At 45.8% G+C, this 21,902-nt stretch overlaps 1 protein-coding gene across 1 annotated transcript; it reads right to left on the bottom strand.

The window, feature by feature from the left end:
- Positions 1-5,799: 5,799 nt before the first annotated feature.
- Positions 5,800-21,811, bottom strand: PIDD1 (p53-induced death domain protein 1). The gene is made up of 16 exons (XM_062495358.1): positions 21,475-21,811; positions 19,960-20,301; positions 17,819-18,232; positions 16,953-17,156; positions 16,056-16,110; positions 15,655-15,856; positions 14,875-15,003; positions 14,388-14,567; positions 13,667-13,814; positions 12,548-12,683; positions 12,162-12,312; positions 10,714-10,837; positions 10,241-10,359; positions 9,722-9,829; positions 8,550-8,755; positions 5,800-7,825 (listed from the first exon to the last, which is right to left on the bottom strand). Exons 1-16 carry the CDS (start codon positions 21,809-21,811, stop codon positions 7,588-7,590), a joined length of 3,093 nt encoding a protein of 1,030 aa, XP_062351342.1. The 3' UTR covers positions 5,800-7,587.
- Between the last annotated feature and the right edge of the window lie 91 nt (positions 21,812-21,902).

Here is a 21,902-nt window from a genome sequence, read left to right as displayed (position 1 = left end):
TCAAATGCTGAACAATTAATGGGAATAAAGTCCCTGACGCTCAAAGCACACAAGTGTATGTAAAAAAAAAAAAAAAAAAAAAAAAAAAGGTAGAATTTTCTTCCTTTTCTAAGTGACTTTTAATGCAGCTGGGTTGACCTTGGCATTCTAATGAGTAACGTCATGAGCTCCTGCAACACATCCTGCAGGGCTGGCAGCCTCCAGTAAGCACCAAGCATCTTACAGTGCCCAGTCCCAGGCTGTGAGGCTCCAGCCTCGGGGCTGCCTGACACTCAGCAGCCCTGTTCCCTGCCTGTCCACAGCATGTGCCACAGGAGCAGTGCCTTGGCTCCTTTGGCAGGCTCCCACGCTCAGAACAGACAACAACAAGGGAAAGCAATCTCATGTTCTCCATGCTTATCTCTGGGATAAAACAGCGAGGCACTTTTGTTTATTGAGTGCCGATGAATGGTGCTGTCTTGGCTGTGAGATCAGCCTCCAGATCCCACTCTGGGCACAGCTGCTGGCAGGGAGCCTGCAGCTGCAGCCATCTATTGCCTTGGGAGCCTTTCATCAGGGTGTTCTCCCTCAACCCAGGGAGAAAATGACCCACAGCATCCCACTATATGTATCTGTCCCATGCAGAGGTGCTGTCAGATTTCCCCTGGGGTGTATGGCCCAAGAGTGCAGATGGGTGCCACAGAATGCAGTTTGCTCCAGAATTTTTCAGTATTTCTCACCCTCCACATCTTGTTTGTTCATTGCCCCTTTCAGCAGCTGACAAAAAACTGTGAGGAATCTGCATCAGCAGTAACCTGCATGGCTGTTTCTTGGGGGACAGAAAGGTGAGACAGCTCCATACTGCCAGGATGGAGGATGAAGTGGATGCTGAGGACACTGTCATCCAACCACGAGTGAAACAGCTGGACCTCAGGGACAGTCACAGTTCCCACCAGGCTTGCTGCCTCACCAAGAGCTGGAGCCAGCTCCTCCAGGGCCATGATATTTTAGGACCCCAAAAAGCTGACGGATCCACTTGTGGCTGCCTCTGCCTTCCAGCCATCATTCATGCACAGCAGTTGTCACAAAATAGCCTGTTTAAGCAGCAGGATTTTCTTTACTTTGCCCAGACTGCAAAGAAATCATCTCTTGTAAGGGACTTTTGAGGGGAAGATACCATGTGGTCTTGCTCTTTTCAATGCATCGGGATGAAAGCCTCACCAAATCATCTGTTGTGGGGATTTTTGAAGGGGCGACACCTTATTTTCTTTCTCCTTTCAATGCACCAAGATGAAAGCCTCACCAGGACTGTCACTCAGCCTGATGCTCCTGCAACACATGAAGGGTGTGCAGACTCCAGGAAACAGAAACTTGCAATGTTGAGAGGGAGCAGCTACAATCAATATCACAAGCCATGTTTGTTCTCAGCTGTGGCCTTGGGGAGATGCTAAGAATCATAACGATTTCCATTCTTCTCCAACCTGGAGGGAAAAAAACCCAAAACATTTCTCCTGGACCATTGCTGCTTCCAGAGAAAGTAAAATCTTCCAAGGATGTGGCTGAAGAAGCAGCAAGGTGAAGATTCATACCTAAGCTCATGCCTCCCCCCCACCCCCGACTACCCTGTTACTACTTCCCTCATCCAGTTTTCCTGTCCTACTTCTCACTTTAATCTAAAGCTTCTCTCCATCAGCCCAACAGAGCAGAAGCAGAAGCCTAACCAGCCAGGGTCATCGGCCAGGTCTCTTCTTCACATGATAGGGAGAGATGGGTGACCCCATAGAGGCTGCAGCCATCCTCTGCAAAAGTCCCACTCTCTTCAGGGCGTGCAGATTCGCTGTTTATAAACCTGGTGATGCTAACCACCATCAGAAGCCCAGGCCTGACCTGTGGCAGAAAGCTGGCAGAGACAATGTGGCTGGGACACATCTGAGGTTACTCAGATCACTCTGTGGTCCTGTTCATACCCAAAGCTTTAAGTTCTTGCTGTTGCCTTGGAACCTTGTTGTCACATGTGGGTCTGCCACACCCTGGTACCTCATTTGATCAGGAAAAAGTTTCCTGCATTAGGATTGAAAACTCAAATGATTTCTTAAGCTATTTGAAGGGTCTTTTAGAAATTCCAAGCTTTAACCTTGCTGCCTCAAGCAGAGGGCTGGCAGAGTTGTAGAAGCATGGACATTTAGGACAGCTTGGCAGCTAAGAGATGATGAATATTATCTTGCTGTTTTCCCCAAGTCACTCACTAAATGTCTGCAGACAGCCTCTCTTAAGCTCTCATGTCCTATTAGTTTAATCAAAACATGCTCAACTTCATGGAATCACACAGTGGTTTGGGTTGGAAGGGACTTTAAAGATCAACTCACCGGCCATGGGCAGGAGCACCTTCCAGCTGACCAGACTGTTCTGGGTTGTGCTCAATCTATTTTCCCTGGCCTCCTGTGACCCAGCAGATGATGACCACAGAGGGCCTGTGCCAAGACGTGGCTCCACCAGGTGACCCGGCACATGGGATTTGGTGTACTCAGCCTGAGACGCACTGAAATCAGGACAGAGCAGATGTTTTTAAGCTTGACATGTCCAGATTAGAAATCCTGTCTCCCTCTCTGAGCAGTCCTACCTAGTTTGTTTTGGGTCATTACTGGAATTCTCAGACCAGGAGTGAAGCTCAGCCACATGTCTCTGAGGAGAGGCTCAAGCAACAGCAGCCTCCTCCAACCATTGCAACTGTGGTCTCCTCTTATTCACAGGGCTTCTGCAGAAACACAATTTCCAGCCATCTTGCTTTTCTAGAGAAAGAAGGTAGTGATGTCTGATCATCTTCCTCTGCCTGCTCTGTTTCTCCACATGCTCAGTTGCTGCTTCTAATTCACCTCTTGCCTGAGAAAGGCATCCCCAAATCTCTTGGTCCTTCCTCATGGGAATGCATTCAGCTTTCTGTATTTGTTTGTTTTTTAGAGGATTTGTTTCCCCAGCAATTAAATCAATCACTTTCTGAACACAACATTTATGTTTTGTCCTCAAACATCCCACAGCAAAGAGTCAACAACAGAACTACACATAGTGGGGGGAAAAAAAGTACCCACTTTTGTTGATTTGCAGGTCATACTGGACTATTTCGCTTGGTGCCACCTAGTTGAGAAACAGTGGATGGCAACCATGTATTGACAGTCTTCGTTCTTTCCCAGGGAATGAAATACTTTGCTGTAAGAAAAGAGTTTAAAATGCTGTGTAGTACTCATCCCTGAGCACCCCTCCTGGCCCTTGCACATTTTCCCGTTCTACCATCTCCTGTCTGGAAAATATAAGAACTGCACTGGTGTTCAATGAGCAAATCAAGCAGAAGGATCTTAGCTCCAGCCTCCCAAAACAAACTTCTGTATGGGTTCAACCTACAGACCTACTGTGAGGCAGGAAGAATAAAGGCTTGGTCATATTGCCTACCCAGTTTCTATATTTCCCAGTCACTGAATTCTTTCAAGGAAGCTGGAAACTGGAACGAGGGTCAAACTCTCCTCATGGATTTTCAAGACATAGATTTACAGAAAAAGGGTGCTTTAAGGACACACAGTTCACTTCTGCAGAGTTCAGGAAATGAACACACACTTAACTGCAGTGAATGCTGTTTTCTTGGTTTTCACAATACCAACTGATAAGCATGGTGGGCTCACTTTGACACAGCCCTGGGCTGGGGTTCTGATGCACCAGTGACTGAAAGCCAGCCTCACTCCCTTTCCCAGTGAAAGCGACTCTTGCTTTAAAGGCTGAAAACAAGGGGTGATCCTTCCTTGGGAGGAAAACAGTGAATTTAAGGGCCATCAGATTTTCTTTCCCTTTTTAAAGAAACAGCAGCATGACCTGTCAAGTATGGACATAAGTGTGTCCCAAGAAACAAGAAATCTTACAAATTGGGTATCTTCTAATGCTCTTTCAGTTTTGACATCAAGCTAAGTACGTTCATGGCTGAACCATCCAATCCTCAGTGTGCCACAGCAATCTCCTTTCCCTTATTAGAGCAATCCTATGGATTTGCTGAGTTTTACAGTATTGCTGCCTGCCCACAGTAAACAGAGAAGCTGAACACAGCCCCTGTGGGCTCACTCTAAATTTTTACTGGGAATTATATAGCATTTTACTGACAGGACTGTGTAAACAGTTTAACCACCTGCAGAACATAATCAAGCTTTCCTTTTTATTTTTTATGGAATGAATAAACTAATTTCAGCTTTACCTGGGCTTTCATGTCTCAGCTTTTTTTTCTTTTTTTTTTTAATATCTGTAGGAGCTGGAAGCATCTTACCTGGATCTGTCTTCTGGTAGCTAGAGGACTATCATCTTTAGAAGAAACTTAAAGTGGTATGTGGGAAACAAACAGATAATTTTGCTGGAGATCTGCAAGTTTATGAAGTTTATGAAAAGGGTTTGATTATGAGAATTAAAGAGCTATAAATGTTACAGCCAAAAGAGAAGGAGAAAAAATGTTCCTACTCCCAAACAATTTCTTGTTTTACTTTTAAAAATTTTTGTTAATTAGGCTTTTCCTGGTAAAAATTTATCTGGAAGAATTTTGGGAACATTTGGATCATGCACAGTAAAAACCACAAAATCTGCCATATAATCTGTAGGACACTGTAAGGTGCATATTAGGCACCAGGAAAAGCCAGATAGCTGGAGAAGGGAAAGCTACGACTCCAGTAGTGATACTATTCCAGTATGTGATGAATTCATGACAGAAGTTAGAAAAGAATACCATATTTTGATTCAAAAGATAAATGCCAGGTTAGTTATTCTTTTGCTGTTTCAACCATCTCCTGCAACTGTTATCAGTAATAGCAGCTACAGCCTCATGAAAGACTTACTGTGCCTCAAAGAGATTATTGATAAAGATAACACACCTCAAAATAATGTTTTCCACTGACTCTCGTCCAGCTCAAATATTTGCTGCCAAGTCAGCTGAGGAAAGAGCAGTTGAACAGTTGCTCTGATTCCCCGCCAGCACCTCGGCGTCCTCAGCTGGGTGCTTGCTTTGGTGTCATTTCAAGGAGAAAGCCAGATCCATGCAAGGAGGCCCAGCCCAGTGGCTATGACTCAGCAGGGCAAGATGGGAGATAACAATTCTTGTCTGAGGTACAATACTTACCTTTCGTTAAGTTATCTGCCCAAATCCTGAAGAGCTGTTCTGCTGATGAAACAGTTTAGGCTTTGGTATCTGTTGTCTCCTGGCCTGGCTGCAGCCCGTTAGGAGTAACTTGAACACTTGGCACTAACCTTCTTCTCTCTTGGCACCAAGCTGTTTTCTGGAAGAGCTGTGACTCTGCTGATGACTGGATGAGTCCTCCACAGGGTCCAGCCTACCCATCCTTTATTTCAGCATTGCCTAACTCAGCTCTGGCCTGACTATCACAAACTGAAAGCTAAGTGCAGCCAAGCTTCATCGTGTTGTAGCTGTGGATGCTACCTTGTGTTTCCTGTAGACTTTTCCCTTCACCTTCACCAATGGACAGTGTCCAGGGACAATACACAGTGTCCCTTCTAGATTAGCCTTGTTGCTCTCTAGACTTGCTCCACCTGAGCCTCAGTTCATTCCCTGAATGTTGTGTTTCCTGGTTTAGCCCTACTGCACTAAAGCCACCCTCCAGGGACACCATTAACTCAGCTGCAGTCAGGCCTGTGCTTTGCAACCAGCAGTATCCGAACAGGAGCTCCTGTCCCATTTCTGCACAGCACAGCCAAGCTCACTTGTGTTCTCCTGTCAGCAAGTTTAAAGGGACAGTCTCCATTTAACTCAAGGCACTTATGGAATAGCAGACCAGGCAGTGAAACAGTTAAGTGCTGATTTTATTCCCAGTGAGAGCAATATGCTCAAACACATCTCTCCAAAACTGGAGGAAAGAACAAATACCTTGTTGGTATCCATGAAAATTACAAACAATAACACATGACACAAAATACAAGAGAAAATGTACATTCAAAAGAGCACAGCTGACTTGAACACAACATGAGACTTGGGGCAGCACAACCTAAGAAACCAGATCTGTGGAAGTCCCTAGGCCCAAGGTGACAACTCAAATCTGTTGTTCTTGTCTCAAGTCCTTGTCCAGTGCTCTGGACTGGACAGTAAGCATTCTGCAGACTGAAATGTTAGAACAGCCTTAAATGAGAGAAAAAGCAGAACGATTTCATACCTCTCTTTCAGTAATACTGATGGCAGGTCAGAAGCAGCATCAGGGAAGCCACCAATGATTCTTCATGAGAGGAAGAAAACACCAGGATTTATCCAACCTCCAACTGCCTGTTGACTGTGGGTGGTGCAACCTGGCATTTTTAAACACGCTTTTGTTTTTTCAGACTAAGACCGGCCCTTTAAGTCATGTTTAGACAGTTATGCTGAATTCAGTCTGTCTTGAAAGACTTGAATTTATTTAAATGACAGTAGTCTTTCAAACATCTTGCATATAATTTTCTACTGTCATTAGTGGATCATTAACTGAGGGCCATTATGAGATGGAGAACAGGAAGAGAAAGGCACCTCACTAATAAATGATTGAGCAGCTAAAAAAAGCAGTAAATGCTTCTAGCCTTATACAAGATATTCAGGCTAAAAAACTGGGAAGTTAGCTCAGCATGGTTCATGCCAAACCCACAATAGTGCCTTATTTCACAGCTGGTCAGACCAGTTTTTAAAATGCAAATTTTAAGTCATGCTTTTCACCAAACTTCAGGAGGGGTCACACCTTCCCTACTACACAGTCACATTTCACTGGGAGAATGTGAGGACTACCCCTTGGAAACTGCAAGGGAAATTTTAATTTCATTTAAATCAGAGTCTCTCCCAGTCATGCATTTTTACTTTTTTTTTTATATATAAAATAAAACTGGAACTTTGTCAAAGATCAGCAGTCTAAAAAGGTTCTTGCAGCTGTAGCAGGCTATTTGTTTCAAGATAGCTTTTGGAGCAAAACCAAAAAAAAAAACAGAGCAATTCTTCTAGAAGTCAGTTTCTTCTTTCTTCCCCACAAATGCTTAGGTTTTAGGTTTTGTTTGGACTTAAGGGAACTGGAAGAGATTTGGAAAAAAAAATAGAAAGCATTTTCATGGGGAATACAGTTCACATTTTCATGTGAGCAGAAACATCATTAACAGAAAAGGCCAAATAATCTGCACCACATCACAAGCCTTCATAACATGACTGCACTTCCACTCTATTATCAAGCACTGGAGCACATATGGACCCAAATGCTCACACCCAGTGTTTCCAGCAGTATTTCCAATTTCAGGAATAAATTATGAATAAATACACATAACATGAGTATTAATTCATCAAACACTACTTAAGCCACAAATCAGCTGACAGACAGACACTTAAATTTCTCCACATTTCTGAAAGCTAAAGCTCAACGTCACAAAGTGGAAGTAGAAAAAAGGTTCATAAATGCACTCTAAACTTCCTGGGATTGGCAGAAATGGCCTGTTGAGTACAGACCCAAGAGAATCAATGCCCAGCTCCTCAGGAAGACACTGGCCTTTGAGGTGGGAGCAGCCCCCAGGCATCATCACTCTGGGTACACAGAGGGGTCCCATACAAACTCCATTTTTCTCTGCTAGGTGCTACATCATAGCTATTGCAGAGTCCTCAGCGCTGCTCTCCTGCTCCAGGCCCACCCGGCGGATGGACTCGCTGTATTTCTGCCGCCCCAGCTCAATGATGGCTTCAACCTCATCGGCGATGTCCTGGCGGCCACTCTCCTTCATGGCTGTGATCAGCTTGCTCACACAGCCAGGATCCTCTGAGTTCTGCTGAGCCCACGAGAAAAGCATGTCCAGGATCTGCTTATTGAGGTCCTCTCTAAAGAAAGCAGGAAAGGCAGAAGTAACCAACACACTGTTCAGAGCAGCAAACCAAAGAGACCTTACCTAAGTCCCAGCCATGGCTAGAGCCTCAAAGAAGCCATCCAGACACACAAAGCACTCGGTGAGCCTGCCTCTTCCCCACCTAGCATACGGGAGTTGCAATTCCTGCACAAAAGTTTCTCTATAAAATATTTTCCTAACAGAAGTATCAAATTAAGGCATTCTGCTTTTGAATATCATTTCCTTACAGGAACACTAGTTTGATCATAACAAGTCTAATTCTCTCCTACTGCTTTGGCTTTTCAGTCAGGCTGCATGTCTCATGATGTACCACAAGCTCTTTTTGAATAACAGTGATATTCACAATTAAAGCCATAGATCATTTCTCTTTGTAAGAGATGGAGCCTGGCCAGGAATCTGATCACAGAACAAAACAGGAATGCAACTCAGCTGAACTACAAAGCTCATCAAGTTTTTTCCCACTTCTGTTTTTCAAACAGAAAAAGCTTTATTTTATAATAGCAAAAGAAAAGAATCAGTTTCCCATTATAAAAGGTATTATTTTCAGAAGAATAATTAGTCAACCCATCTTTAATCCAGTGAAACAATTACAGTGGAAGAACTTTCAACCAGCCAAGTATTGATTTATACCATTACACATCAGATACATGGACAGATAGACATAATACATCACTGCTGATTACTGTGTCCTATCTCACCTGTTATTGTATCCTATGCGCTCAATCTGCTGGTAAGTCAGGCCCAGGTTGAGGCCGATGCTCTGCCAGTCAGCTCCCACACGTCTGGCAATGCTCAGCAGGTTTGCCTGTGTCAGGTACCCAGTCTCAGCATTGCCCAGGTTCAAGGGAGGGAAGGAGAAGCCATACAGGGGACTGGGATTCTCATCCCAGCGCGGTTTCAGTTGCTGTGTCACAAAGAAGAGAGAGAAAAAACATTCTTTCCTCTACCATCTATTTTTGTAGAGGACAGTGTCCGGCCACTCAGTCTCCACAATGAAATCTCCTTCCTTCTGCTGGGGAGAAAGGAAGTTCTTGGGGCTGAAGGGTCAGGCTGTAAGAAGCAAGGAGGACTCACACTGGCAGTGGCCAGCAATGCTCACTGCCTCAGGAAAATATCAAATCGTAGTGCTCACAGTCATAGCTCACATCAGAAATTTCCTTTCCTGCATTTACAGAGCAGTTTAAAATAAGCCACATCCCTGAAGCATAATTTGCCTCAGCAATAAGAGAGCACTTAGTCTAGGCCTGTAGTTGAGGTTGCATGTGTCAGAAAGGGATGTGAGATCATCATACGTGATCGGAAGGGAAGCATTCAGCCTACCAAGGTATTTATTGTTTTAGGCTTCTCAAATGTCACTTAAATTCCATAAGAAAAAGTTGCATTTCTCACTGTAACGTACAGCCTACCCTTTAAAGCTCACACTAGAATACCTACACTCAATGTCTATGTTCAAATCCAGCATAACTACCTCATCCTATTCCTTTCTTTTTTCCTGCTGCATGAGCTGTGTGACTAAGAAATTTGTAAACAAAACAGACACTTCCCTTAATTACAGTGAGCTTCCTTCGCATACTACTTTCTCATTTAGTCAAAGGATCCACCCCCTCTGACTCTGACCACCCACCCAACAAGCCTCTGCTTGACAGGCAAGATGAGCAGGAGAGGTGGAGAACACTCCCAGCTCCTCATGTTCTCATTTCAGAAGAGCTCGCTCACAGGGAGTGTAAAATCTCCACCATGACACAGCTGGGCAGCTACTTCTTGTGGTCATTCATTGCATGCCTTCTCATGGAGGAAAACAAAATTAGCTGAGCAGGAATGCCATGCTCTTACACCATCTAGATTAATTTTTCTGCAGGAGATAACTCACAGGCAGTTTGATGGGTAGAGTAGCAAGCCAGAGGGAGTCTGGATTTTTTCTCCTCCTGCTGGCATCTTCAGGGATGCTGTCTGGAACTGCCCCTCGGTAGAAAGAGACCTTTGCAAAGAGAGAGCATGCAGTGAGACTCTGATTCAAGCACAGTGGCCCAGCCTATTGGCATCATGTCTTTTCCATTTGGGAAAGAATGAATTCAGCATTCTCATCTATCCTCAGCCCACAAATATGGCCTCTCAATTATGTGTAACTGGGAAGAGCACTGAGGTTCTGCCATACAGGCTGGACTTTCTACCAGCACCCCAAAAATTAATGGCAGGAATCTAAGTCAGTTAAGTGATGAGTGAGCCTTCAAGATTACACTTGATTATTCAGAGTTTAGTCAGTGAAATGCAAAGCCAGAGAAAGAGGGTAGGAAAAGAGTCATGCCCTGCATTCAGAGATTATGATGATGAGTATTGTAAAAGCAACGATGAAGGAGGAAACAAGAAATCAGTCTAACTGGTTGTTCACCTGGCCTTTTACAGCTTGGCCTTTTCTGTCCACACAGGAAGTCACATAGATTTCCTTCATGTTCTTCAAATGGGAGTAAAAAATGAATGATAGACGTCCGTCCACGCAGTCAGGACGATCTGTGCAGAGAAGCAAGAAGCATTCAACTTGTGGGGAAAAGTGAGCAGAAGCAGATCAGTCATAAAAACAAACACACCTAGAGGGCTATTGCCCTCTGCAGGTTTACAAGAGCATGAGAAGAAATGAAAGTCTGCAAACAGCAATTCCATAAGGAAAAGTAGACAGAGAAGAGTTGTGTGACCAGAGAATGTGACAAGTTCAATGTCCAGGGGCTGGCTGCTGTGACCAGTGGGCAAGCTGGAGACAGAGAGGAATGCCATGGAGGAGTACAACCCACAGCAAAAACACGTCTAAGGCCAGAGCAGGACAAGAGGTAGGTAGGTAGGAGCAGAACAAGCCCAGTACTGCCATACCCATATCAATGCTGATGCCTCGCTCAAAAGCTGCAAAAAATTGCTCTCCCTCAAACATCTCCACCATGTCGGATGGCTCAGGTCCTCGATAGCGGTCCTGCAGCTTCTTCAGCACTGGGTCAACCTGACAAGGACAACAGTGTTTAGTCTGAAACACATCTGTCCCCCGACCCATGTTTCTATACCCATGATGTTCCTCTCACATCCAACAGGGAAGATTATTTTACATGAAAAGGATGTAAACAAATGAACAAACACCCATTTAAAAAACATTTTCAGCAGTGTCTCTATCTTTCTAACAGGTCTTTTTAACTACAGAGACAAGGAAGGATTTAGTTGCTACCATATCCCACTCACTATTCAAATACATTTTCTCTGCAAAAAGATACATGCTACAATAGCACAGAGCTGAGGACATCAAAAAGCTCATTTTGACTTTGTAGCATTTTTGACTTTTTGCAAGAGCCAGGTTAGGTTCTTCTTTCTATTTGGTAACAGTAAACCTCTCTTATTCCATGACCATTCCCAGTAGGATTACAGACACATTTGAACAAGAATCTCACTCTGAGTGTCATTGCTGCTTCATCTGGAGACAGTTTTAGCCCAGAACCAAATATAAAAAATTCTTGCAGATGTTTGTGTCCACAGGTCACATCAATACAGGAGTACAGGTAAAGAGAAGGAGCAACCAGAGCAGAGAATTTTGCAGAGCAGGATATGCAGCCCAGTAGTGGCAGTCTGATAAAATGACCCTCACCTCACCAAGCTGCACTGCCTGCCAAAGGAAACATTCTCCACAGCTGCATACTCATACACTAACAATACTGAAACAATACTGCTGAGGGCTGATACCCCTAGGAAGAGGCAGCAGAAAAGAATGTGTCAGCACTTCCCATCTCCTTCTTGACAAAATCAGACAGATTAGCTCACATTCACAGCATAAACTAACTTGATGTTGCACTGAAGCAGATTAAGGAGTGCTCATATGTTCTTTTCCAGCGCTTGAACTGAGAACAGCAAGGAACATGAGGAAAAGTACCATTTCTAACCACTGCAGCTGAAAGCAAAGCAGTGCTGCTGCCCACATCACTAGCCCATGTCAGAAAAGTGGCATGTAAATTTTTACTTAAATTTAAGACATGTTTTGCCTCATGTTTGCTGGATGATAATAGCATATACATGGCCAGTTACTGTAATTCAGCTGGTTTTAGCAGCCCAGTCCTCAGGGAAAGAAATCAATGCATGGCATTTACCACTGCATAGAATGAGTTCTTTTCTTCCTCCAGTTCCCTGTGAGTCCCTATCATACCACCAACAGTCTGGTGACAGCACACCCCAGCCATGACTCTGGGGTGGTGAACAGGACCATTTGGTGCACTGCTGCCTTTACAGCCTACAAAGGGAAGTCTGGGAAGCTCAGGAGCAAGGCAGTGCAATCCAGATCAGACCTTGTGCTTTGGGACACACTGTAGCAGGACCTGCTCGGGATCCTTCTTCCTCTGCAGTGCAATGAAGTTCACCTGGTAGAGACGCAGCCGCTCATAGACCTTCTTGGCAATGCCTCCAATGTAGGTCTTGGTGGTGTACCACAGCCAGTACCTGGAGACAGGGAAATAAAAAAAAAAAAAGGAGGGACCCTGCCCAGAGTAAGGTGCCAGTATCACATTCACATGATTGGAAAGAATGACAGGTAGAGACAAAGTGCTATGCTGGGCCTGACTTGCAAAAGGAAAAGGCAACAGATAGAGTTAATGTCATAGCCTCTAGTCAGAGTGTGGGAAAAGCAAGGCAGAGGAACATTCCATCTTTTCCTCAGGACTAATCCCACACTTACCAGGAAAAGTGAGTGACTTCAAACACTGCATAAAGATGGGTGAATTCCAGCACCACCTCACTGGTAATGTCATTCCAGGTTTGGCCCTCCAGGTCACCATGGAGAATATGCAGCCTTGACCGATCCAAATTTAGCCCTAAAGACACCAGTGATCAAGAGATGCTATATGCAGCAGAAGTCTTTATTCATGGCTTTACAAAACCAGCCAAAGATTTGGGTGATTTACTTTTTAAAGCCACCAAATGAGGGTTCATGGCTTTCTCTTTGGCATCCAGGACTGAACTTCTGTCAAAGAAGAGCAGCAAGAAAAGGACCAAGCTATCCCATTGCTTTTGGGATATTCTGGCAAAATATGCAGAGTTAAAATGATCATGTACTCATTCTCACCAACAGATTCATCAGACAATTCTCATCTTTAAATCTAGGGTTATTAATTAAGTTCTATCTCTTTCTAACGTACATCTCACAGACTTTTCAATCCTGATGCACTTCAGGCATACAAATACCAGGTAGTGTTATAATGAAGGCCATGTATTTCTTCACCAGAAAACCAGGAGAGATCAAAGAAAACAGGAGTAAGGAAACTCAGGGTACTCAGCAAACAGAGGAATCCCTGGCATGCTGAGGCTGTTTTTAGCAGTTTTCAGAGTGGGATGCGGCTTAGCATACAATCATACATTTTTAAATGCAGTGGCTCAGCACCTGATTTATATTCAAGGAAAAGAGAAGGCAGACCCCAGGAGGCAGCATGTTCATTTCTTGCTTCAAGGTACTCCCAGTCATGAATCAAAGCCCGTTTACAATGCATCTTCTCAGTGGGCAGGAGTGCCTCTCCAATCCACCAGCAGTTTAAATACACATGTGGTTTGGCAGGGAAATCCTGGCAAGACCATTCTCCCAGCTAGTCTGGTCTGTGAACCCCAGCCCTGATCTGATGGACCTGAACTACCTTCAGCTCCCACCACTCTGCACCACCACACAGTCTGCAGACACACTTTGCTGTTCCTGCAGGAAAAGCAGCAAACTTTATTAACAACAATTAACAAACAAAATTCTCTCTTGCCATTTGTGGTTTTCCAAATATGGCATTTCCTTTGTCAATTCTGGGAATAAGCTGACCTGTGACCCCAGGTGGAAGAGGCAGCTGAATCTTCACTGGCTTGAGAAAATCCACTGTGGAGTCCTGGGAGAGGTAGAGCAGGGGACTGGCTCTGCACCCTGCACTGGCTGTGATTTCCTGTATCTCTTCTGCAGAGACTGGCAGCACCTGGATGTGGCAGACAGCACAGTGAGCAGAGCAGTCAGGCACCAAATTCCCACACTGCTCACTCAGTTCCTCCAGCACCCAGCAAGCAAATGCTGCTCTTGCTTCAGGGCCCATTGAGAAATAAAGGAGAGTGAACTTTGGCTGAAGACTGGCAACCTGTCAGGCTGGGATGGATTTAAAGTATTACAAGCTGCATCTAGCAGCTCTACAGAACAATTAATTTTAGTGGGGTGATTTTGCAATTAAATCCACATTGGATTCCCCCACCAACTTCAATTCTCACTGAGCTGTTTTGCTAGGGTCAATTTTGCAAGGGAAAAAGATGCAAAATCTTCTTGTGGTCCCTTCATAGCAGCTACCCGCTGATCTGCTGGAGATCCCTTCCCCACACAAGGCAGCACGGAGCGCAACCCATGTTGCAGGCAAGGGAGTCAAGAGAGGTGATCTGAGATGAGCCAGCTCACAAAGCAACCACATCTAGACATAAATGACTCTAGGGCAGACATCTCTGCTCAGTTCTCTACTGAACACAAGAAAACAGCTGTACCAGAGCTCACCAAAAAGCATACATACCTGCAGCTTGACACTACGAGGTTCTTTGGTGACTCCAGGAGGAAAGGTCACTTTGATGTTTGGATCCACACTGGAAAAGAGCAATGTTCCCTCTGTTGGCACTTTGCATTCATTTTGCACAAGTCGAGACACAACAAGGAACCAAGAGAAGTGAAGGACACAACAGTGGGCCACACACTTCTGTAACAGAGGACAAAAAAGAAAACATATATGTCTATAACTTAATACAATAAAGGCAGGAAAATGAGTACCAGCCAAGCAGAAGAAAATACTACATCAGGGATGAAGCATGGCAGACTGCAACTCATCAACTTCAGGAGACACACCTCCATGAGAGAGGAAACCGGGAGCTGAAATCCACTACATTTTATAGCAGCTGGTCAAAACACAGCTCATGAGATGTTTCAAATAGGTTCACTTTTGGCTGGGCACAACCAAAGAGGGGAACAGGAACAAAGTGTGTCACTGGTAATTTCAATCTGCTCACCTTTGATTTTCTTTTCCGCTTCACTCTTGTTTTCAGATCACTCCAGCTCTGCCCACTGAAGGTCCGAACTACCACCTCATGCTGGTGAGGGGTTTGAGGTGAGATATATGGCATCCAGATCTGCACCTCCTAGAAAAAATCATTCCCATGAAATACCAATTGAAAGGACAAAACCAAGCTGCTCTGTGGCTTCCTATGCAGACAAGAAGAGGGAGGGCAGAGCATGGCCTGTATGCAGGGAATCAAAGAGCCTGTTCTTCCCTGCAGTCTCCAGGGAGGTGACAGGAAATGTCAGGTCTGCTATGGACTCTGATGGCAGGTAAAGTTCAGCAGCTTCTGAGCAGAAAGAGCAAAGCATCTTTTGCAGTGAGCTGCTGTCAGACATGATGGGGCTGGTAAGTGGTGTGACTACTCCCCATCTTGAATGCAAACCACACAATCAGACTTTTAGAGAAGGATGCAAACCGTTCTCCTTTCAGGCTAAGGCCAGATGCTGGACTTATCCTCTGGTAGAGCAGGGGGATCCAGAGTAAAAAAGGTTATAGCTCAGGTCAGTCAGGAGCAGTGGGGAAGGCAAAGGTGCCAGGCCAGCACAGCATCAGAGAAGCTGGCTGTGTCCTTCCTGATTCTCTGCAGCAGGGCTTCCTTGAGAGGCAGTCCTGCAGCTACTTTAAAGGGATAGAGATAACTGTCTCACAGGTCCGAAAAGGTGCTCTCAGAAGGCTCTACTGAGCTACTGCAAAATAGATTCATCAGGAGGTGACCTGGGTGTATCCTCACCTGCTGGAATTGGACCCCATGAGGCTGCAGCTCCAGGACTCTACTCAGCACAACATCATGGTGTCTCAGTTTTACCCACTGAGGGTCCGGTGTGAGGGATCGGAAGTGGATCTGCAGAGGATCAGAGGCAGCCCCCGGTGGAAAGTAGAAATGGATGCCACAGGACAGGACCACTCTGCAGCCTTCAGAGCTGACAGTAAAGCTTCCAGAAGAAATGCATGAATTTATGACATTGTGCAGTGACTTAAGCCCTCCAAAAATCAATAGAAGAATCTCATACTTGTGTTTGACTGGCCTACTGAGGCTATAGGCTCCTATACATTCCTGCAATACCCACCATGCACCTTGTCTGGGACCCTTTTACACCACCATAATATAAATTCTTAATAACAGAGGCTTACCTGCCCTCTCCTGTTGCAAGGAAGAGTCTTTTTAGCCTTCTGGTACTGGCTTTATCTGTGGCAATAAGATTTGGGTAGGAGAAGGAGATAGAGGTTACTTAAACCAAGGTAGACAAGAAAGGCTGAACAGTTTTGGCCTAATCCTAATCTGACAGAAGTCGTTAATGGAATCCTGGTCACACTGCAGTGGGCTCCAGAACACACTGAAGCAAGAGGATGACATGAGGCCTCAAGGTCCCAAGATGTACTGAAAATGCTGGCTCTCCCCCAGGGAAGTTCAGAACCAGAGGGAATTAGAAAATATTTCAGTTTATCCCTGCAGCTCTCAGGGCCATGTTTGATTGCCTGGGAACCAGTGCTTGCTCTTGTGAACATGAGCACCATTGGGAAACACTGCTCAGATTCCTGCTCATTTCATCACCTTCCACTTGGACAAAAAGCTGCTCCTCTGCAGCCCGTGAACTTCAGGAAAGCAGGAAGTAACTGCACAGCAGAATGACCCCTTGCTGCTGTCTGAGGTTCTAGCATGAGTCACCATAGCCTTAGGGCCATTCAGCAAATCCAGAAACTGGTGCTGACCTCTGCTAAAAAGGCTGGACCTCTTTAGGAACCTCTCCTGATCTGTCTCCCCTAAGTCCCATTTTCACTTCCACTGTAAAACCCTACTGAGAAAGCCCAATTACAGGGACCACTGAGCCCTTCAGACTGGAATATGCCTCATAAAAACATAAACTAGTACTGTCTGTACCCTGACAACTTAATAATTATTCCAGAGAAATAAATGCTGATCTGATTCCCCCCTGCTTGTCTTCTCTAATCCAAATCCATCTACACCATGCTGGGCTGAGTGAAGGAACAGCTGGGCAGAACACACAGCAGCAGAAGCCTTGTAATTACCAGCCTGCAGGGATGGCTCCGTTTCTCCCAAGGGATTGCCTCGGATGTGCACGAATGGCAAGGTCTGGATCTCAGCAGGGATGGCACGGAGGCAGTTGTTCTGCAGATCAAGTCTGGACAAGTTGGGCAGGCTGGCAAGTGAGGCAGGGACTGTCACCAGGAGATTGCTGTGGAGATGCAGCCGATGCAGAGACTTCAGATTGGCTGCAGGTTGGAACAAGAAGTGGCCCCCCATCCGTGCTGTTAATTGTATTGCACGTCAGCTCCAAACGTCCCCCCACCCCCATCTCTTCAGCCCTTGTAAACACATACATAATGAGGGAAAAGCACAAAAGCTCAGCATCCCTTTAGCTCACAAAATAAAGGAGTGCAAGGAATTAGCTGAGAGGCTCCTCTGTCCTCTGCTTTTCAGCTACAATTAACATTTCTGTAACAGCATCAAAAAACACAACCTGGGTCACAAAGTAAAGGAAGCTGGGCAGCAGAAGTCAGAGCCCGGCTCCATGGGCTGGTCCACAGTGGCAGTGTGATTTCAAGCTCAGATTTGCATCCCATCACACCTCAGCTCTTCTGTTACCAGTTCCAGGTGCCACCCAAAACCAGCCAGGCCAGATTAGTCACTGTAAATTGTATTGAAATCTCAGCAGTGTCACTGATTCACAGAAACACAAAGTGTGGTCCAGAGAGCTGTTCATGCTCAAAGGGACTGACTGAACCAAGCATGATCTTTCTAGACACCCCTTCCATTTGGCTCCAGTATAACATGGTTTATGTTAACAACTCAGGGGATAGAGACCAAGGGTCTCAGAGGTTGTACCAAATGCTTGGCAAGCCCATGTCCTTCTCTTCCTCAATAAAATACATACCTAGGGAGTCTGGGATGCTCAACAAGCGATTCCCAGAGAGATCCAACTCTGTGCAGTTGTGCAGATTCCCAACTTCTTCAGGGAGCAATTCCAAAGCATTTTCTGAGAGATCCAGATCCTGCAGCATTGACAGCTCCCCAATGCTCTGAGGTAAGACTTTGAGCTGATTTTTCATTGCAGAGAAGAAAGTCAGTTTGCTCAGATGGCCAAAGTCCTCAGGAAGTGTCACCAGGCTGTTGTGGTTCACCAGGAGCACACGGAGGCTGGGGAGGTGGAGAATGCAGCTTGGCAAGGTGGAGAGTCTATTGAAGCTGAGATCCAGGTGGGTGAGACAGCTGAGGTTCCCAAAGTCTGGTGGCAAGCTTGTCAGGGAGCCATGCTGATAGGAACCAAACTCATCTCTAGCATGGCCACCTGGGTGAAGTGGAGAAAGAGGTCAGTATGACCAGGAGAGCTCACCAGCCTCATGTGAGACTTGGCACCGTGATCCACAAGACTGGGAGTTACTGATCATAATGAGCAGCACTAATCATGAAGTAATCAGAGAAGTGAGTTTTCTGCTCCATGCCTTAGTTTCCTGATTAGTGAAAGGGGTGTAACAGTGAAGAACTGTTATGAAATCAGATGCCACAGTAAACCAGTACAGCTCTGCTAAACACATCTGGAGTAAAAGCTCAGAATGAGCCAGGCCACCCCAAACATTTACCATATTTCAGCAGGGTGACCCATATACCTCCAAGCCTCCCAGTCTCCTTCCCCACTTCTTCCTCACTACCAGTGGCCAACACACAACACTTCGTAGATCAAATAAATAGTCCTTGCTCTCAAGGCTTTATCTGTGCTGTTGAGAAACAAACAGCCCTGAGAACTGAAATCTGCCCTTGCAAGACTGGAGGGCACACATGAGGAAAGAGCAGTGAAAATGTGGGAGGAAAAAGTAGGTAATTCAGTATTTTGTAGGGCAGACAGCACAGAGAGGGAAGAATGAAAGTTTCATATCCCAGCTTGTGACACTCAAATGGGAGAAAGGCTGCACTCCTGGAAAATAACTTGAGCAAACAAAAGGAAACATCCAAATTTTTCCACTTGTTCATTGTTTCATACTCCTTCTTCACTGTTTTCTATTTACATCCATATACAGCAGAGGGCACCAAACATTTTTTTATGCTGCATAATGGTACAAAATGAGAATAACCAAACTAACAGTGCACCTTGCACTTTTTACGTAAGATCTTAGTGAACTACTTTTATTGCACTCCAGGAGACTCAGGGTGTGTGTACATCTCATAAAACAAGACTGATAAAAGCTACTGCTGTTATTGCCACCTTACTAAAGGAGGAAAAGACAAATCAAATTATTCACATGAGAAATTTGTGACAGATATTGTAACAAACTTCAGACTTTTCAGTTTTCTGCTGGAACCCTGAATTCTGCACCCAACTCCCCCTTTTCTTTCTCATTTTTAAAATTCTACCTCCCAAAGAGCAAATTATTCAGGCTGATAGAGAAATTATATAAATTGTATTAGATCCTCCCACAATAAATAGATGAGACAGTCAAGAATGATCTAATATTTATAGCCCTAAAACTTATTACACTTTGTAAAATTACATGCACATCCTGTGTCCTACTTTAGATAAAATGTTGAACAGCCTCTTCTGGTCTGTCTTGAACTTTGCTAAACCTGCAGTCACTGACAGTAAGCAAGGATTAAGCATGGATTGATTCAGATAGAAACACAGAAAAGACAGCTTATTATACACTCAAAAATGAAAGAGGAGTTGGACATTCACCAAAAGAATCAACACCTTTCAATCCCTCTCTTGTTGCCTAACTGCAAAAAAATGCTCTTCTTCTAGAGGATGTTATAGAAAATGCTGCAGCATCAACCCAACTAGACTCCAAAAACCCAGTGCCCAGGCAGCTGTAGAAACAAAGGGAGGAAATAAGAGTCCAGAAGCTGTATCTTGTTGAAATCTGCATTCAGCTCTGAGCAAGGTTGAGCCAAAGCTGAGGTAAGGGAAGAAACAAAACTGGAACAAAACATTTTTAAGGGAAGTTTGTCCTGCAGATGTGGACAGAAGGATTAACAAAAAGCTGAGCCTAGGAAAGCTAGATGGTGATAGGCCCCGGAATTTACCTTTAAGCACCAGGGATTTCAGGTGCTTCAGATGAGGAAGGCTGCCCAGTGTGGTGTCTAGGAGGCAATCGTTGCTGCTGAGCCGGAGGAACTCAATCTGGACAACCTCTCCCTGCTGCTCCTTGAACAGCTGGAGGAAACGGCGACAGCCGTCAGGATAAACATCCAGGTTCAGTCTGTTGTCCGCAAGGCAGGAGTCAGCGAAGGCAGGAGCCCCCGAAGTCCCCTCCCCACACTCATCCCTGAGCCCCAGCAGCTCTGCCATCTTCTGCTTCTCATCCACAGGGTCCAGACATGCTCTGACTTGCCAGGCAGGCAGGCACTGGCAGCACCACAAGGCAGCTGGGACAAGGAGAGTAGGAAAGATGGCTCTGAAAAAGAACACAGGCACACAATGAAGGTTCCTGCCCCAGTCCAGAGTGGCTGGAAACAGCTCATTATCACAGCAAGATGATAGGAAAGATTACATGCATGTTACTGAAAGCTTTGGAGGCAACACAGAAATGCAGTGTGACAGATGTCATAGAGGCTTCTCCTCCTAGGGAAAACCTCTGAATTTTTCCAGCAAACATCTCAACAGGGAATGGACCAATCACACACCATCAAAATAAAGACCAATATTAACTTTAAAATATATAAATGTAAATGCCTATGCCTAATGCAAATTTCAAGGTGCCTTAGTGAGAAACTTTACAAATGGAGAAGAAAACTGGAGCAGGGAGAGCTGAGCCAGAAGCAGAGCCCAGAGGTGTCTCACAGACTGACAGGCCCTTATCAAACCCAGTTGTGAAACCCAATGTCAATGGGATAAAAGCAAGTGGACAAAGGGCAACAAAGAAAATGTGTCACGGGCAGGGACAGGGATAGAAAAGGCGCATCCGTGGTGCAGGAGAAACATCTCCTGAGCTTGGCAATTATACTAGCTCATGGTGTGAATATCAGGAGCTCTTTGTAAACCCTGCCACGGATTGAGCTGGTAAACAAGTTTCTTTTGATTGATGCAGAATTAGAACAAAGTTGGCTGCTGTCTGAAGCCAGCAGAAACAAGCTAATGCCCCAGCAACATCCTGAGGAGCAGTGTTTTTACTGTTAGCCTGTGAGACATGACAGCACTTATGTTCCCAAGGCACAGTCAGGGGGAGGCGTCACCCCCCGAAAGAGCAGGAATGCTTCACCCTGAAAGAACAGGAATGTCAGGTCACGAACAGGAAGCAGAGCCCAGAGGCAGCTCGCAAACTGTGCTGGGTCCTCGCTGAATCTGAAACTGAGTGCCAGTGGGATAACAGTGAAACTACTGCTTTAGTACAAAGGTATTTCTTGAAAAGACATTGTGCACAACACGTACACAGCCCCCGTACAGACGTGTAAGAAAAAAGTCCATCTCCTACAGCTTTGTAAAACTCTCAGTGGTGAAGGAAACAGAGGGCAGCTCCCGAAGCCACAGAGGCAGCCTCGGGACGAACAGACACGGACAGAACGCCACGGACAGTGCCAAAGACACTCCGAAACACACACCTGCACACGGGCACACAGCCCCGCACACGGACACACACGCAAAACCCCCGCACACGGACACACACAGCCGGGCCCGGGCTGTCCGCAGCACCCTGTGCCCTGGCCCCGTCGCCCCACGCCACTGCCCAGGCCCCGGCAGCAGCCCCAGCCGCAGCCGCTCCCGTGCCCGGCCGAGCACGGCCCCTCTGGTCTCACCGCTCCGCACCGGCCCCGGGCACTCAGCAGCCGGGGCAGGGCTGGGCTGGGCTCTGCCCGCCACTTCCGGAAAAGTTCTCGGGAGCTGCGCCGCGATCCGGGGTGGGACGGGACGAGGGAGGTGCCCCAGGCAGCGGGACATGGGCGGATGCCATGGGGAGCCGCATCCCGGCGTCCTGCTGCCGCAGCAGGGCCACGGAAGGAGATTTACCTGACATGGTCACGGCACCGCA

This window comes from Cinclus cinclus, chromosome 6 (assembly GCF_963662255.1).
Source record: "Cinclus cinclus chromosome 6, bCinCin1.1, whole genome shotgun sequence".
NCBI classification, from domain to species: Eukaryota; Metazoa; Chordata; class Aves; order Passeriformes; family Cinclidae; genus Cinclus; species Cinclus cinclus.
The sequence above is the reverse complement of the archived record's forward strand: the minus strand, read 5'-3'. Positions and strand labels throughout refer to the sequence as shown.

What these genes read in the sequence shown, in the direction of transcription:
- PIDD1 (XM_062495358.1), bottom strand. Translation starts at nt 21,811, where the DNA reads ATGTCCCGCTGCCTGGGGCACCTCCCTCGTCCCGTCCCACCCCGGATC. An exon ending in AGGCATCAGCATTGATATGG is followed by an intron (nt 10,360 to 10,713) that starts GTATGGCAGTAC and finishes TTCTCTGCACAG; the next exon opens with ATCGTCCTGACTGCGTGGAC. An exon ending in GCCAAGCTGTAAAAGGCCAG is followed by an intron (nt 9,830 to 10,240) that starts GTGAACAACCAG and finishes CTCTTTGCAAAG; the next exon opens with GTCTCTTTCTACCGAGGGGC.